This window comes from Chiloscyllium plagiosum, unplaced genomic scaffold, assembly GCF_037043375.1.
Source record: "Chiloscyllium plagiosum isolate Xiang-an unplaced genomic scaffold, Cpla_swu_hap1 HiC_scaffold_3, whole genome shotgun sequence".
Taxonomy (NCBI): Eukaryota; Metazoa; Chordata; class Chondrichthyes; order Orectolobiformes; family Hemiscylliidae; genus Chiloscyllium; species Chiloscyllium plagiosum.
Window position 1 is genome coordinate 147,514,788 of NW_028270141.1, and position 17,601 is coordinate 147,532,388.

At 49.8% G+C, this 17,601-nt stretch overlaps 1 protein-coding gene across 1 annotated transcript in view; it reads right to left on the reverse strand.

Moving 5' to 3' along the window:
- parp1 (poly (ADP-ribose) polymerase 1) overlaps positions 1 to 17,601 on the reverse strand; it is a 67,521-nt gene that overhangs the window by 5,098 nt on the left and 44,822 nt on the right. Inside the window, exons 14-20 of the mRNA XM_087984170.1 lie at positions 16,855 to 16,983; positions 15,290 to 15,373; positions 10,881 to 11,003; positions 7,128 to 7,256; positions 3,313 to 3,411; positions 2,267 to 2,419; positions 1,677 to 1,804 (exon numbers count right to left, since the gene is read on the reverse strand). Of these exons, the coding sequence (XP_087840296.1) occupies positions 1,677 to 1,804; positions 2,267 to 2,419; positions 3,313 to 3,411; positions 7,128 to 7,256; positions 10,881 to 11,003; positions 15,290 to 15,373; positions 16,855 to 16,983 (845 nt within the window). The remainder of the gene's footprint in view (positions 1 to 1,676; positions 1,805 to 2,266; positions 2,420 to 3,312; positions 3,412 to 7,127; positions 7,257 to 10,880; positions 11,004 to 15,289; positions 15,374 to 16,854; positions 16,984 to 17,601) is intronic.

The window sequence follows — 17,601 nt, forward strand, 5'->3', positions numbered from 1 at the left end:
TCCAATCCCAGAACGGAGCTCCACGCTGGGGCGACCGGCTCCAATCCCAGAACGGAGCTCCACGCTGGGGCGACCGGCTCCAATCCCAGTGCGGGGCTCCACGCTGGGGCGACCGGCTCCAATCCCAGAGCGGAGCTCCACGCTGGGGCGACCGACTCCAATCCCAGAGCAGAGCTCCACGCTGGGGCTAACAGCTTCAATCCCAGAGCAGAGCTCCACGCTGGGGCTAACAGCTCCAATCCCAGAGCAGAGCTCCACGCTGGGGCTAACAGCTCCAATCCCAGAGCAGAGCTCCACGCTGGGGCTAACAGCTCCAATCCCAGAACGGAGCTCCACGCTGGGGCGACCGGCTCCAATCGCAGAGCGGAGCTCCACGCTGGGGCGACCGGCTCCAATCCCAGAGTGGAGCTCCACGCTGGGGCGACCGGCTCCAATCCCAGAGCGGAGCTCCACGCTGGGGCGACCGGCTCCAATCCCAGAGTGGAGCTCCACGCTGGGGCGACCGGCTCCAATCCCAGAGCGGAGCTCCACGCTGGGGCTAACAGCTCCAATCCCAGAATGGAGCTCCACGCTGGGGTGACCGGCTCCAATTCCAGAGCGGAGCTCCACGCTGGGGCGACCGGCTCCAATTCCAGAGCGGAGCTCCACGCTGGGGCGACCGGCTCCAATTCCAGAGCGGAGCTCCACGCTGGGGCGACCGGCTCCAATTCCAGAGCGGAGCTCCACACTGGGGCGACCGGCTCCAATCCCAGAGCGGAGCTCCACGCTGGGGCGACCGGCTCCAATCCCAGAGTGGAGCTCCACGCTGGGGCGACCGGCTCCAATCCCAGAGCGGAGCTCCACGCTGGGGCGACCGGCTCCAATCCCAGAACGGAGCTCCACGCTGGGGCGACCGGCTCCAATCCCAGAGCGGAGCTCCACGCTGGGGCGACCGGCTCCAATCCCAGAGCGGAGCTCCACGCTGGGGTACCGGCTCCAATCCCAGAGCGGAGCTCCACGCTGGGGCGACCGGCTCCAATCCCAGAGCGGAGCTCCACGCTGAGGCGACCGGCTCCAATCCCAGAGCGGGGCTCCACGCTGGGGCGACCGGCTCCAATCCCAGAGCACAGCTCCAAGCTGGGGCGACCGGCTCTAATCCCAGAGCTGAGCTCCACGCTGGGGCGACCGGCTCCAATCCCAGTGCGGGGCTCCACGCTGAGGCTAACAGCTCCAATCCCAGAGCGGAGCTCCACGCTGGGGCTAACAGCTCCAATCCCAGAGCGGAGCTCCACGCCGGGGCTAACAGCTCCAATCCCAGAGCGGAGCTCCACGCTGGGGCTAACAGCTCCAATCCCAGAGCGGAGCTCCACACTGGGGCTAACAGCTCCAATCCCAGAGCGGAGCTCCACGCTGGGGCTAACAGCTCCAATCCCAGAGCGGAGCTCCACACTGGGGCTAATGGCTGTACAGATAAAGAGAACTTATTCTGATGTGGCCAAGTGTTTTTAATTGAAAATTTTAAAGATTTAGGTTATGGAAGTAATGTTGGTCAATGAAATTGAGACACAGATCAGTGAGGAACAGTGCAGGTTCAAAGGGCAGAGTGGCCTAGTAAGGTTCCTATCTCAGATCAGAGTTACATGAATGACAGCTTACAGCTTCACAGAGAGACAATGAAAAGCCATTCTGCTACTCACATGTTTCCCAAAGCCACCTCTGCTAGCAGAATGAGCCCCACAGGCTCGGCCTGTGATGCGTGACAGTAATTGGCACTTTTGGAAACCATGTCAGCAAAATAGACTCCTTTACCAAACATGTAGCCGGTCTGGGAGAGAAAGAACAAATAAAAAGTAAAATGATGGAGCATTCATACAATCTGCTACTGACTCTGACCCAGGACAGACCCTCCCCTTCTCTCTCTGACCCTCTGTCTCACTCTCCCTCTCGACCCTGTGTCTGTCTGTCTCACTCTCTCGGAACCTCTGTCTGTGAACTCTAGCCTAAATCCTCCACCTGTCTCTCTCCCTAGCCCTGATCCTCTGTCTCTCACCTGAACCCCAGACCTCTCCCAAACCCCACCTCACCCCATTTCATTCTCGCCTGAACTTGCCATCTCTCCCTGGACCCTTCCCTCACCTGGAATTTCTCCCTATCACTCTTTCCCTTTCCCTCTTCCCCAGACCCCTCTCTAAATCGCATCCCAGTCTCTCTGTCTCTGTCTCACCCCTCCCCCATCTCTCACTCTCACCAATCCCTCACACCTCCCTCCCCGTCCACCGTCACTAACCACGGGAGCCTCTGGTGGAGCGATGCGGAGACCCTGTGACAAGATGCCAGCGAAGTTGGTGATGCGGGAGCCGTGCCAGAGCAGCTGTCGGTTGTGGAGTTCGCTGAAGGGCTCGAAACGCTCTTCCTCCCCCTCGCGCTTAATCTTGAAGATCTGTCAGAAAGAGAAAGGAAGGCCCCATGAAAACCGCCCCATGCCAGAATCCACACGCCACGGAGTGCCCACATTTACCTTCCCGCCACACCCCCCCACCTCCATGTATTGAGGGCTCCATTGTAAAGGCCCAGGGTGAATATAAACCAGCACCAAGGATATGGTCCAGACCCACAAGCTCCAGTGAAGGTGTTGCACACTGTCACACTGGAGCGGACTACTTGCCCATTCTTCCTGTGGCACCTTAGGCTAGCTATTTGACTGCCGAAGGCCTCCCTCCTCACTAATTCACCTGAAACAAACCTGGGAGCTGGTTTTAACAGGGGAATCACACCCACAGAGAGAAACCAGGGAGCCAGTGAGACGTAAGGGCCCGTATCTCACTGTTATCAGAGTGTGAGTGAGGAGGCACCGAAAGGAATGGGCAGGAGCTAGGTCCCCGCCCTGGATTCCCTTCAATGTCGCAGGGAAAAGACAATGTGTAGGGTTACAGGGAAAAGGCAGAATGCCATTATGCCATGTTGCATATGTAGACATGACGGGCTGAATGGCCTCCTTCTGCTCTGTAAGAGCTCGGTGGTGCTCTCTATCAGTGTCAGGAACTGCCCCCTGGAGACAGGAAACAATTGCAGGCCTCTGGCAAAACCTGGAGGCTCCCTGCCTCCAGTCCTGATGAAGGGCTTTTGCCTGAAACAACGATTTTCCTGATCCTCGGATGCTGTGCTTTTCCAGTGCCACTCTAATCTAGACTCTGATTTCCAGCAGCTGCAGTCCTCACTTTTGCCTGGCCTCTGACAGGAGCCTCCTTGGAAAGGGAGGCAACTCCAAACCTCACATTACCACCCGAAAGGCCTGGCCAAACACAGGCCATGAAACGCCCCCACAGCACTCACCTCCATCACTTCCAGATCGTACTGGTTGTGTGTCACAGCGTGTGTGTTCTTAACATACTCGACGATTAACTTGGCTTCGTCTGTCTCCTTGGTCAGAACCTATGGCACAGAGTTTAAAAGACAGTAAGGAACCGAGTGATGATGAAACACGCAGTAATGTCAACGTTAGCTCCGCAGTAACCAAGCTAATGGAATGGCTACAACGTGAATGTGAAATCAGGTGAGTGACATGAAACAGCGGCGAATGTCTTTAAATAAGATAGTACTCGCGTTCCTCAGGGAGCCCCGCTCTTCCTGACTGATATTAATGACAGAGACTTTGCTGTATGGGCATCATTTTATAATGTGTGCGGGTGCTATGAAACCTGGAAGTATTGTGATCCGTGAGGATGACAGTGTCAAACTTCAAAAGGTTAAAACTTTAGCAGCCAGCCAGGAGTACATTTCAGAAAGTATATTTCTCTGTTAATGATTAGTTCCTGAAATTGTCTCTCGTGCGAGTTTTGGATGGGGTACACTATTTCATTTTATCAGCTGTTCTTCAAAATAGTCCATACTCAACTTGCCAAATCTGTATTTTCCTTCAAGATTTATGAAGCGAAGACAGATGATGTGAAATATCTGCAGACTTGAAGTGAAACTGGAATATCGTCCTCAACATGAAATGCAATGTTGAAATAATGCACATCCTAATTGTTTAGCGAGCAGTAATTTTATATTCACATTTGAGATGGTATCAGTTTCCCCTTTTCTGTGTGGTACACTTTCTTCCCAATGTCTCTCTCTCCCTCTGTATTTACATCACTGTTCTCCCTGTATGGGTAATGCTGGAGACACGGATTCATGTCCCATCAAGACACACGGCAAAATTTAATTAAAAGACACATTAGAATGGCGACCAGGCCAATTGTAGAAACTCACTTGGTTCACCAACATTCCATAGGGAAGGAAATTTGCTGTTATATGTTTGTATGTTCATATGTCATTGCCTGGTCTGTATGTGGCTCCAGACACACAGCAATGCGGTTGACTCTTAACTGCCCTCTCAAATGGTCTTGACAGCCAAATAGCTCAAGGGCAGTCAGGCATGGACAGCAAATACCAGCCTTGTCAGCAATGTGTACATCCCCACATGGGAATAAAAGAATAAATCCATCTCTTCACTTCCCCCTCCCATCTACTCTCTTTCCCTCCTTTATTCCTTGCCACTCATGGGGATGGGAATAGAAGCTTGTCATGGAGTCATAGAGATGTACAGCACGGAAACAAACCTTTCGGTCCAACTTGTCCATGCTGACCAGATATCCTAACCTAATCTAGTCTCATTTACCAGCACTTGGCCCATACCCTCCAAACCCTTCCTATTCATATACCCATCCAAATGTCTCTTCAATGTTGCAATTGTACCAGCCTCCACCACATCCTCTGGCAGCTCATTCCATACACGTACCACCCTCTGTGTGAAAAAGTGGCCCCCTTAGGTCTCTTTTATATCTTTCCCCTCTCACCCTAAACCTATGCCCTCTAAGTTCTGGACTCCCCGACCCCAGGGAAAAAGACCTTGTCCATTTACCCTATCCATGCTCCCTCATGATTTTATAAACCTCTAGAAGATCACCCCTCAGCCTCTGACACTCCAGGGAAAACAGCCCCAGTCTGTTCAGCCTCTCTCCCTGTAGCTCAGATCCTCCAACCCTGGCAACATCCTTGTAAATCTTTTCTGAACCCTTTCAAGTTTCACAACATCCTTCCGATAGGAAGGAGACCAGAATTGGATAGATTTATTATCCAACACTTTCAAACGTGTTGTTTTTGAGTGGACTGCCTGCTTTAAGGTTATTATTAAGCTGGAGAAGGTTCAGAAGAGATTTGCCTGGACGTTGCTGGGATTGGAGGGTTTGAATGATAAGGGGAGGCTGGATAGACTGGGACTATTTTTCACTGGAGTACAGGAGGTTGACAGGTGACCTTACAGAAAGTTTTTAAAATCATGAGAGATATGGATAAGGTGAATGGCAGCTGTATTTTCCCCAGGCTGTGGAACTTCAAAAATAGGGAGCATATTTTTAAGGTGAGAGGAGAAAGAGTTGAAAAGGTCCTGAGGGGTAATTTTATTTGATAACACAGAGAATGGTTTGTGAGTGGAATGAATTTCCAGAGGAAGCGGGGGGATGTGGGTACAGTTACAATACATTTGGTAAACTATCTTTTATTTGTCAGATATGGGCCTCGCTGACTGGCCAGTATTTGATTAGATTAGATTCCCCTACAGTGTGGAAACAAACCCTTCGGCCCAACTAGTCCACACCGACCCTCCGACGAGTAACCCACCCAGACCCATTCCCCCTAACTAATGCACCTAACACTATGGGCAATTTAGCACTGCCAATTCACCTGATCTTTTGGACTATGGGAGGAAACCCACGCAGACACGGGGAGAACGTGCAAACTTCACACAGACAGTCGGGGGAGACTGGAATCGAACCTGGCACCCTGCCACTGTGAGGCAGCAGTGCTGACCACTGAGTCACCATGCCACCCATCCCCACCTGCCCTTGAACGGAGTGGCTTGCTTGGGCCATTTCAGAGGGCAGTTGAGAGTCAACCATATTGCTGTGGGTCTGGAGTCGTATGTAGACCAGACCAGGTGAAGATAGCCAGTTCCTTCCTTAAAGGACATTACCGAAGCAGATGGGTTTTTCTCAACAATCAACAATGGTTTCACGATCATCAGTAGATTTTGAATTCAACCATCTGCGGTAGCGAGATTTGAACCCAAGTGCACAGCATCTTAACTGGGTCTCTGGATTAATAGTCTAGTGATAACACCAGTTCATGAACAAGGGATCAAAGGGTTTGGGGAGAAAGCAGGAACGGGGATAGTCAGCCATGATCATATTGAATGGCTGAGCAGGCTTGAAGGGCTGATGGGACGAGTTTATGATTGGGATTATGGTTGGCATGAACTGGTTGGACCGTAGGATCTGTTTCCAACCTGGAAGACTTTATGACTCGTAGTAGTTTAATTCCTTTAATGTATATCAGGTTTCTAAAGAAAGACTAAGACAGACAGTATGCACATGTACTACTCGACCACGGCAGCTCTACACCAGTCAGCTTCCCACCCATTTCTTGCACTGCAGCCTTTTCCATGGACTATGTTCATTATTTACTTTTCTGGAGTGACGTTCTTTAGGAATTCTGGCAAGAGGAACAGGGTGGGAAAAGCGATCAACGGCTTCAATTCTAGCAATGGCCACAAATTTTAAGAAACATCCTGCTCAACGTTTACAGCTTTATGCCTCACTGATTAACTTACTGGACTGGTTCTTTTACATTCATTTAACCAGTCAGATTTTTGCAATTGTGATTTTTCTTGTTGTTATCAATTTGTATGTAAATTTGAATAAACATCATGGTACCCAGAATTAGTTTCCAAATGGACAAATGTGGATTGATTGATTTGAGACAGGTCTACAAACGGCCAAGCGGCAGATGAAACCTAATGGAAAGAAGCTCAATGGATTCATTTTGACAAGAAGAATGCAAGAGTTAATGTAACGTTAAAAAGTATAATTGTAATGAAGGGGACCAGAAAACCATCGGCCTGCTATCTCATCGGGGGAGATGAGTGGGGGTGGTTTATCTGGAAGGTCGCGCCTCAGATAAGGGGCGGGGTTGAGAGAGTGGAACCTCTGCGGCAACTTCAGCCGGTGCGGCAATGCTCTGCAGCTGTCCAGCCAACAGAGCAAACCGAAAGGTTGCGGGGAAAGGTCACTGGCGTTTGGCTGAAGTGGAGGGGGGCCCAGACTCACCTTGATCTGTGTGTGGAGCTTCTCGTAGTTGACGTCGATGGGGTTCTTGGCGTCGTCTTCCTTGCCACCTTTGAGGAGACTGTAGGCGACCTCAATGTCCAGGAGACTGTCCAACATCTGCACCTTGGCCTGGAAATCACAGAGAGGAAGAGCAAGGTCAGGGAGGCAGCACACAACAGGGATACAGTTAGAGAGCTGGGTGACAGAGGAACAAACTGGGATCAAACAGAGAAAGCAGGAGTAGGCCATTCAGCCCTTCAAGCCTGCTCAGCCATTCAATATGATCATGGCTGACTATCCCCGTTCCTGCTTTTTCCCCAAACCCTTTGATCCCTTAGAAATATATCAAACTCCTTTATGAAAACACTCAATGTTTTTGGCTACAAAACGGGCAGATAATTTGACAGGTTCATCACTCTAGGGTGAAGAAATTTCTCCTGATCTCATACGCCCATATTGTTAAACTGTGACCCTTGGTTGGGGACTCCACTGTCATCGGGAACATTGTTCCTGTGTTTACCCTGTCCAGTCCTGTTATAGTTTATAGGTTTCTGAGATTCAGCCCCATATTCTTTGAAACTCCAGTGAAGGGATCCAGTCTCCCTTCATAGATCAGGCCTCAATCTGGTAAATCTTGGCTCCACTCCTCTTGAGCAAGTCTCCTTTAGGTAAGGATGTCCAAATTACACACAGAGGGGCACAGCAAAGATAGGGACGAGGGAGTAAAGTCATAGGCTCTTTGAACTTCTACATTAGGACATTCAAATCCCATTCTGCAGTTACTCCGGAGACTCCATGAATCACTGAGGAAGAGAGGACTATTCACATGCACACATATATATTGTGGGTGGTGAATTTTTTTGGTACTTTCAGAGTTACACTGCACTTTGCTCAAAAACCACATACATTCATGTCGAACTCTGAGCTCAAAAACTGCATGAATTTATGTAAAACTCTGTTATTTCACTTTTTAGATTGGAATCAATCTAAACATCAGGTCATAGACAGAGAACACAGGGGGGCTAACACCTTCAACATATTGTCTAGCTATCACCATTGTTAACAGCTAACCCGAGAATGCAACTTTTTATATAAAAAAGGGTTTTGTGATTTACACATGAAAGAAGTGAAACTATCACTGTATTCTAACAGATGAAAGGCTTAACACACAATCAATTCTTCAATGTATAATTTCAGTTACATCACACTGCAAATTTTTGCTATAAATTCTGTGTTACGATCGAGCCCTCCACAATCACCTGATGAAGGAGCATCGCTCCGAAAGCTAGTGTACTTCCAATTAAACCTGTTGGACTATAACCTGGTGTTGTGTGATTTTTAACTTTGTACACCCCAGTCCAACACCGGCATCTCCGAATCATGAGGACTATTCCCAGTTACCTGATACACAACCACAGAGACGCACCTCCAGCCCAGCCACGACCAGTTCAACTAAACCCGGGTCACAAGGACAGAGCAGTGCAGTGAGTTACAGTGAGCAAGAGAGGCACAGAGGTGTCTTTAAGATTCAACTCAACTCTGCAATAGTCCTGACATTCTGCAAGAAACTGGACAGAATCTGAAAAACCCTCTGGATATTTCACAAACTATAATGGCACGGCAAATAATTCTTGAAAGTATCTGCGGGCGTAGTGGGAGTGACACTGGACGAGGCCACTGGATCCTTCATGCCTGTGGTAGCTCTTGGAAAACTGGTGGCACCCACCAGCTAGGCCCCACTCTTCAACACCTCGCCCTCCACCCCCACCTCCCATTTCAGTCAGTGCATTCCAGATCTCAGGAATTACGCAGGGAGTGGCGGACAGCGTGCGTGACAAATTTTGCGTGCCGTGACCCAGCCTCAAAGATAGCGAAGCTTCAGTGAACTTTACTGCCGGCTTACTCTGAAACCGAATTACTGGCTGAGGGGATTCACAACGGGAAAGCCAGCTGGTGCCCAGAACGCTGCGGAATGTATAGCCCTGTCTTGTGGGAAACACCTCCCCTTTCAGCTCTTAAGACCATGAATCCAGTCCCCAGATATCAAGCAGAGCTCTCTCTCTCTATCGCCAACGGTGTAATCTTGACTTGAGTTGATAGCTAGGGACAAGAAACAACTGGCTTGAATAAGTGACCAACCTCAGATCTGAGGGGAATAGTGAGAGGTGTCACATTTACCGAGAGGGGAGCACTGAAAAGGAATTTATTATAGAGCAAGAGAGATCTACAGCATGGAAACAGGCCCTTCGGCCCAACCTGTCCATGCTGCCCAGTTTTCACAATTAAACTTTTGCTTGCATTTGATCCATATTCCTCCATACCTATCACATCCTGTCCAAATGTTTCTTAAATAACAAAATTGTACTCGCTTTCACCACTACCCCTAGTAGCCCGTTCCAGACACTCACCACCCTGTGTGTGAAACAATTGCCCCTCTCACCTTAAACCTACACCCTCTAGTTTTAGACTCCCCTATCATAGGGAGAAGCTGTTACCAACTACCTTAACCATGCCCCTGTTTAAATTTACTGACCTCTGTACGGTCATCCCCTCACAGTCTCGACATTTCCAGCCTCTCGTTATAACTCAAGCTGTCCAGTCCTGGTAGCATCCCAGTAAATCCTTTCTGTCCTTGCTCTAGTTTAATGATATCCTTTCTATGATAGGGCGACCAGAACTGCACACAGTATTCTGAACGGGGCCTTACTGTTAGTCAGCAGTAAAATTCCCAAATGCATCACTGGACCAGGTGGCCATGCAACCCATGCTAGCTCTGTGACAGAGTTACCCAATCAGCTCCACCTCCCTGCTCAATCCCCTTGGCTGTTACGATGTCTGCAATTCTCCTTTGGAATATCAGGAGGACTGAGCTTTCTCAGCCCCAAGGGACGGCTCTCAAATCTTCAAAATCCAACCCACTGTCCCCCACCAACTCAGTTCTGCATCAAATCTTCCTTCCCTTTGCTCTCTGGCTCCTTTACCCATTCTCTTCAATCCAATGCCTCGGTTAGCGACTCTCCTAACCATAGTCACCCCCCACCCCCAACTACTCCATCATTTTGGAAAATGGAAACATTCTGAATCATTGGAAGTTATTATTTATTCACAGAATGAAAGTGTTGCTGGCTCAGCCAGTATTTAGTTGCCATCCCTGATTACTCAGAGGGCAGCTACAAGTCAACCATACATTAGGCCAGTCTGGGAAAGGATAAGCAGTTTCCTTCCCTAAAGGACATTGGCCAACCAGATGGTTTTCATAGTCATCGGTAGACTTTTAACTTCAGATTTTTATTAAATCTAAGTATAGTGGGATATGAACACGGGCCCCAGGATATTACCAGGGTCTCTGAGTTAATGGGTGAAAGTGAGGATTGCAGATGCTGGAGATTAGAGTCTAGATTAGAGTGGTGCTGGAAAAGCACAGCAGGTCAGGCAGCATCCGAGGAGCAAGAAAATTGACGTTTCAGTCAGGACCCTTCAAGAGGAACGAGGCTGGAAGCCTCGGGGATGGAGAGATAAACAGGAAGGAGGTGGAGCTAGGGAGAAGGTAGCTGAGAGTGCAATAGGTGGATGGAGGAAGGGGTAAAGGTGATAGGACGGAGAGGAGGGTGGAGCGAAGACGGACAGGTGGGATAGATCTTGAGGATGGTGCTGGCTTAATGATCTAGTGCCATTAGCACAGGGCTTTCACTCCTCCCCCGCCACCATCACCCAACACTGTAGTACTGTACACGTATTACCCTCCCCAGTTACCTGGATATAATCTTCGTTGTTCAGGAGAGGTGGTTTCTTCATTCCAAAGTCGTGTGGGATGAGTGTGTAGAAGCGATTGGACAGGTCCAATATCTGAGACTCCACCCCATTGTTAGCCACAACCTTAGCACAGGAAAAGACAGAGGTTTCAGTATGCACATCACAGCTCACAGCTCCTGTTCCTGCCCTTGACTGGAGACAACTGAGGTACACGATGTCCGGCGCACAGTGAGGTACGCAGAGCAGGGCAATGCACTGTCCACTCCACAGTGAGGTACACAGAGCAGGGCAATGCACTGTCCACTCCACAGTGAGGTACGCAGATCAGGGCAATGCACTGTCCACTCCACAGTGAGGTACGCAGAGCAGGGCAATGCACTGTCCACTCCACAGTGAGGTACGCAGAGCAGGGTACTACACTGTCCAGTAGACAGTGAGGTACACAGAGCGGGGTGTTACACTGTCCAGTGCACAGTGAGGTACACAGAGCAGGGTGTTACACTGTCCAGTGCACAGTGAGGAACACAGAGCAGGGTGTTACACTGTCCAGTGCACAGTGAGGTTCACAGAGCAGGGTACTACACTGTCCAGTAGACAGTGAGGTACACAGAGCGGGGTGTTACACTGTCCAGTGCACAGTAAGGTACACAGAGCAGGGTACTACACTGTCCAGTGCACAGTGAGGTACACAGAGCAGGGTGTTACACTGTCCAGTGCACAGTGAGGTACACAGAGCGGGGTGTTACACTGTCCAGTGCACAGTGAGGTACACAGAGCAGGGTACTACACTGTCCAGTGCACAGTGAGGTACACATAGCAGGGTGTTACACTGTCCAGTGCACAGTGAGGTACACAGAGCAGGGTACTACACTGTCCAGTAGACAGTGAGGTACACAGAGCGGGGTGTTACACTGTCCAGTGCACAGTAAGGTACACAGAGCAGGGTACTACACTGTCCAGTGCACAGTGAGGTACACAGAGCAGGGTGTTACACTGTCCAGTGCACAGTGAGGTACACAGAGCGGGGTGTTACACTGTCCAGTGCACAGTGAGGTACACAGAGCAGGGTGTTACACTGTCCAGTGCACAGTGAGGTACACAGAGCAGGGTGTTACACTGTCCAGTGCACAGTGAGGTTCACAGAGCAGGGTACTACACTGTCCAGTAGACAGTGAGGTACACAGAGCGGGGTGTTACACTGTCCAGTGCACAGTAAGGTACACAGAGCAGGGTACTACACTGTCCAGTGCACAGTGAGGTTCACAGAGCAGGGTGTTACACTGTCCAGTGCACAGTGAGGTACACAGAGCGGGGTGTTACACTGTCCAGTGCACAGTGAGGTTCACAGAGCAGGGTGTTACACTGTCCAGTGCACAGTGAGGTACACAGAGCAGGGTGTTACACTGTCCAGTGCACAGTGAGGTACACAGAGCAGGGTGTTACACTGTCCAGTGCACAGTGAGGTACACAGAGCAGGGCAATGCACTGTCCAGTGCACAGTGAGGTTCACAGAGCAGGGTGTTACACTGTCCAGTGCACAGTGAAGTACACAGAGCAGGGTGTTACACTGTCCAGTGCACAGTGAGGTTCACAGAGCAGAGTGTTACACTGTCCAGTGCACAGTGAGGTTCACAGAGCAGGGTGTTACACTGTCCAGTGCACAGTGAGGTTCACAGAGCAGGGTGTTACACTGTCCAGTGCACAGTGAGGTACACAGAGCAGGGTGTTACACTGTCCAGTGCACAGTGAGGTTCACAGAGCAGGGTACTACACTGTCCAGTAGACAGTGAGGTACACAGAGCGGGGTGTTACACTGTCCAGTGCACAGTGAGGTACACAGAGCGGGGTGTTACACTGTCCAGTGCACAGTGAGGTACACAGAGCGGGGTGTTACACTGTCCAGTGCACAGTGAGGTACACAGAGCAGGGTGTTACACTGTCCAGTGCACAGTGAGGTACACAGAGCAGGGTGTTACACTGTCCAGTGCACAGTGAGGTACACAGAGCAGGGTGTTACACTGTCCAGTGCACAGTGAGGTACACAGAGCAGGGTGTTACACTGTCCAGTGCACAGTGAGGTACACAGAGCAGGGTGTTACACTGTCCAGTGCACAGTGAGGTACACAGAGCAGGGTGTTACACTGTCCAGTGCACAGTGAGGTACACAGAGCAGGGTACTACACTGTCCAGTAGACAGTGAGGTACACAGAGCAGGGTACTACACTATCCAGTGGACAGTGAGGTACACAGAGCGGGGTGTTACACTGTCCAGTGCACAGTAAGGTACACAGAGCAGGGTACTACACTGTCCAGTGCACAGTGAGGTACACAGAGCAGGGTGTTACACTGTCCAGTGCACAGTGAGGTACACAGAGCGGGGTGTTACACTGTCCAGTGCACAGTGAGGTACACAGAGCAGGGTACTACACTGTCCAGTGCACAGTGAGGTACACATAGCAGGGTGTTACACTGTCCAGTGCACAGTGAGGTACACAGAGCAGGGTACTACACTGTCCAGTAGACAGTGAGGTACACAGAGCGGGGTGTTACACTGTCCAGTGCACAGTAAGGTACACAGAGCAGGGTACTACACTGTCCAGTGCACAGTGAGGTACACAGAGCAGGGTGTTACACTGTCCAGTGCACAGTGAGGTACACAGAGCGGGGTGTTACACTGTCCAGTGCACAGTGAGGTACACAGAGCAGGGTGTTACACTGTCCAGTGCACAGTGAGGTACACAGAGCAGGGTGTTACACTGTCCAGTGCACAGTGAGGTTCACAGAGCAGGGTACTACACTGTCCAGTAGACAGTGAGGTACACAGAGCGGGGTGTTACACTGTCCAGTGCACAGTAAGGTACACAGAGCAGGGTACTACACTGTCCAGTGCACAGTGAGGTTCACAGAGCAGGGTGTTACACTGTCCAGTGCACAGTGAGGTACACAGAGCGGGGTGTTACACTGTCCAGTGCACAGTGAGGTTCACAGAGCAGGGTGTTACACTGTCCAGTGCACAGTGAGGTACACAGAGCAGGGTGTTACACTGTCCAGTGCACAGTGAGGTACACAGAGCAGGGTGTTACACTGTCCAGTGCACAGTGAGGTACACAGAGCAGGGCAATGCACTGTCCAGTGCACAGTGAGGTTCACAGAGCAGGGTGTTACACTGTCCAGTGCACAGTGAAGTACACAGAGCAGGGTGTTACACTGTCCAGTGCACAGTGAGGTTCACAGAGCAGAGTGTTACACTGTCCAGTGCACAGTGAGGTTCACAGAGCAGGGTGTTACACTGTCCAGTGCACAGTGAGGTTCACAGAGCAGGGTGTTACACTGTCCAGTGCACAGTGAGGTACACAGAGCAGGGTGTTACACTGTCCAGTGCACAGTGAGGTTCACAGAGCAGGGTACTACACTGTCCAGTAGACAGTGAGGTACACAGAGCGGGGTGTTACACTGTCCAGTGCACAGTGAGGTACACAGAGCGGGGTGTTACACTGTCCAGTGCACAGTGAGGTACACAGAGCAGGGTGTTACACTGTCCAGTGCACAGTGAGGTACACAGAGCAGGGTGTTACACTGTCCAGTGCACAGTGAGGTACACAGAGCAGGGTGTTACACTGTCCAGTGCACAGTGAGGTACACAGAGCAGGGTGTTACACTGTCCAGTGCACAGTGAGGTACACAGAGCAGGGTGTTACACTGTCCAGTGCACAGTGAGGTACACAGAGCAGGGTGTTACACTGTCCAGTGCACAGTGAGGTTCACAGAGCAGGGTACTACACTGTCCAGTGCACAGTGAGGTACACAGAGCGGGGTGTTACACTGTCCAGTGCACAGTGAGGTACACAGAGCGGGGTGTTACACTGTCCAGTGCACAGTGAGGTACACAGAGCAGGGTACTACACTGTCCAGTAGACAGTGAGGTACACAGAGCAGGGTACTACACTATCCAGTGGACAGTGAGGTACACAGAGCGGGGTGTTACCCTGTCCAGTGCACAGTGAGGTACACAGAGCAGGGTGTTACACTGTCCAGTGCACAGTGAGGTACACAGAGCAGGGTGTTACACTGTCTAATGCACAGAACAGAGCGATACACTGGGAGGGAGGGAGGGTAAGGGTTTAACACTTTCACGTTGAGCACAGTAGGTTTGCTCGCTGAGCTGCAAGGTTCATTTCCAGATGTTTCGTTAGATAACACCTTCATTGGGCCTACCTAGCAGGGGAACGAAACGTCTGGAAATGAACCTTCCAGCTCAGCGAGCAAACCTACATCGAAAACCTCAACCTGAGCTACATATCTTCTCAAAACCTGCTGAGCACAGTGGGATTTGAAATCTCACCCTGTGAAGGTGTTATCCTGTATCCCTAACCAGTGGGTACTGTAACAGAGAGAGAACTGCTGACTACCTGCTGCACCTCGCTGAGGATGGCATACGCACTCTGGATCTGCCTCTTGCTCAGTTTACCCAGAGGCATCTTCTGAAGGTCAATCTGTTGGGACAAAGATGATGCCAGTAAATATCAGACACTTCCACAGAAATAACAGATATGACCGCATTTCCACACTAAGTGTGTATGTACTTTGTAAATAGGAAAGAACATGTATGTTCAGACATCACAGAAGGAAGACTTTCATTTTAAACATGACTCTAACCTTGCACCTTTAATGCATTGACTGAGCTGAGATGTCACCTTTTTAAATACAACCTTAAGTTATCTTGGGACTGTGACTTGAAAGAAGTTCTGGGATTTACATATTAATCAACTGAAATCTGCATCCACATTTAAGTGATTAAAGACTTAACAGCAATCTATGTTTGTTTAATATATCGCACCAGTTGTATGACCTTTTGCTATAAATTCTGTGTCCTATGATCCTGCCCCACTGGCTACCTGATGAATGAGTACAGCTCTGAAAGCTAGTGCTTCCAAATAAACCTGGTGGACTGTAACGTGGTGTTGTGTATATTTAACTTTCATTTTAAATACAATGCAGTTTGCAGAGTTAAGAAAACATTTGCTGGTTCTCTTCCATTTAGTCTCTGAATGACCCAGGAAAAGGCAATGATTACACCCTGCAGTCCCACACAGAGCTGCACGGCTGAATAATACCCAATCAGTCCAGTGATTGTTCGCTCCACCACCAAAGCACCACCTGGTGGCTGCAGCTTGTGAGTACAGTGTGACCAGGACCTGTTTACATAGAGAAATCCTATTCTAAACGTACACAGCTTGTTTCAACAGTCAATACTGACACCACAAAGTGCAAACACTGGGACATGATGTCATGTACAGGACATCGTTTAGGCCACTTTTGGAAGTCTCCCTGCGAATAGGAAAGATGTCATTAAACTTGAAAGGGTGTAGAAAAGATTTACAAGGATGTTGCAGGGTTTGAGCTACAGGGAGAGATTGAACAGGCTGGGGCTGTTTTCCCTGGAGCGACGGAGGCTGAGGGGTGACCTTATAGAGAAATATAAAATCATGAGGGGCATGGATAGACAAGGTCTTTTCCCTGGAGTTGGGGGGTAGGGGGGTCCAAAACTAAACAGCATAGGTTTAAGGCGAAAGGGGAAAAATTTAAAAGGAGTCTAAGGGGCAACTTTTTCCACACAGTGTATGGTGGTATATGTATGGAATGAGCTGCCAGAGGATGTGGTGGAGGCTGGTACAATAGTCCTTTTATAGGGAGCAGTTGCTAATATTTCAGCAGGGAGGCCAACTGAACAGCTTTCAATGCAATGACACAGACATGATGAGCTGAATCGTTTCCAAACTTCTCAAATTAAACCAGAGTGGGGGTTTGAATGGAGCACAATTCTAAGATGCCGTTAACGCTGGTGACACGGTCTGGTTTCCCCCCACAATCTGTCACCGAACACTTCCTTTGGAGGATATTCTTTTTCTCAGAATGTACACATGACCCCACAATGACCTCCCCACCGTGCCCCCTCCCCTGCAACCTGCCATACCTCAAACTCCACCATGGCTTTCTTCATACTCTCTACATCGAAGATGGTCTTGATGAGGTCCTGGACGGCTTTGTCCAGCTTGGATTTAGTATTACAATTCGCAGTGAGTTTCTTCACAGCTTCCTCATCCTGTGGGAATGAGAAACATCGATATTCTACTGGCGTTTAGTAGAATGAAAGGGGTGGGGGATGGGGGTGGGGGGTGTGCATCTCGTAAAAACTTCAACAATTCTAACAGGCCGAGACTGGGTAAAATCTACCTGATGACCATGGAGTCCGGAACCAGAGGTCTAAGGATGTAGGCTTGGCCATTTCGGACAGAGGTATGAAGTAATTAATGTCTTTACCCAGAGCCTGTGGAACTTACTTTTACAGAAGGTGCTTGGGGCCAAAACGTTTGAATGTTCCGACAGGGAGTTGGATACAATTCTTGGGGCTGAAGGGAATCAAAAAATGTGGGGAGAAAAATGGGGGCAGCCTAGTGAGTTGGATGGTCAGCCATGGTGTAGCAGGCTTTGAAGGGCCGAATGGCCAACCTGTATTCTTACTTTCTGGATTTCTGAGGGTCATTATTAGTAGATTTGAATCCTAGTGACAAGCGCGGCCAAGACTTGAATTCAGGGGGCTCTTTACCAAAAGCAGTGTGCAGTACCCTCTGGGCTTTACTAATAGTGGTACAGAACATGACAAAAACAAGGCCTCAGCTGGGCATAATCCTCACTCACGCAGTTAACCAGTCGGATCAAT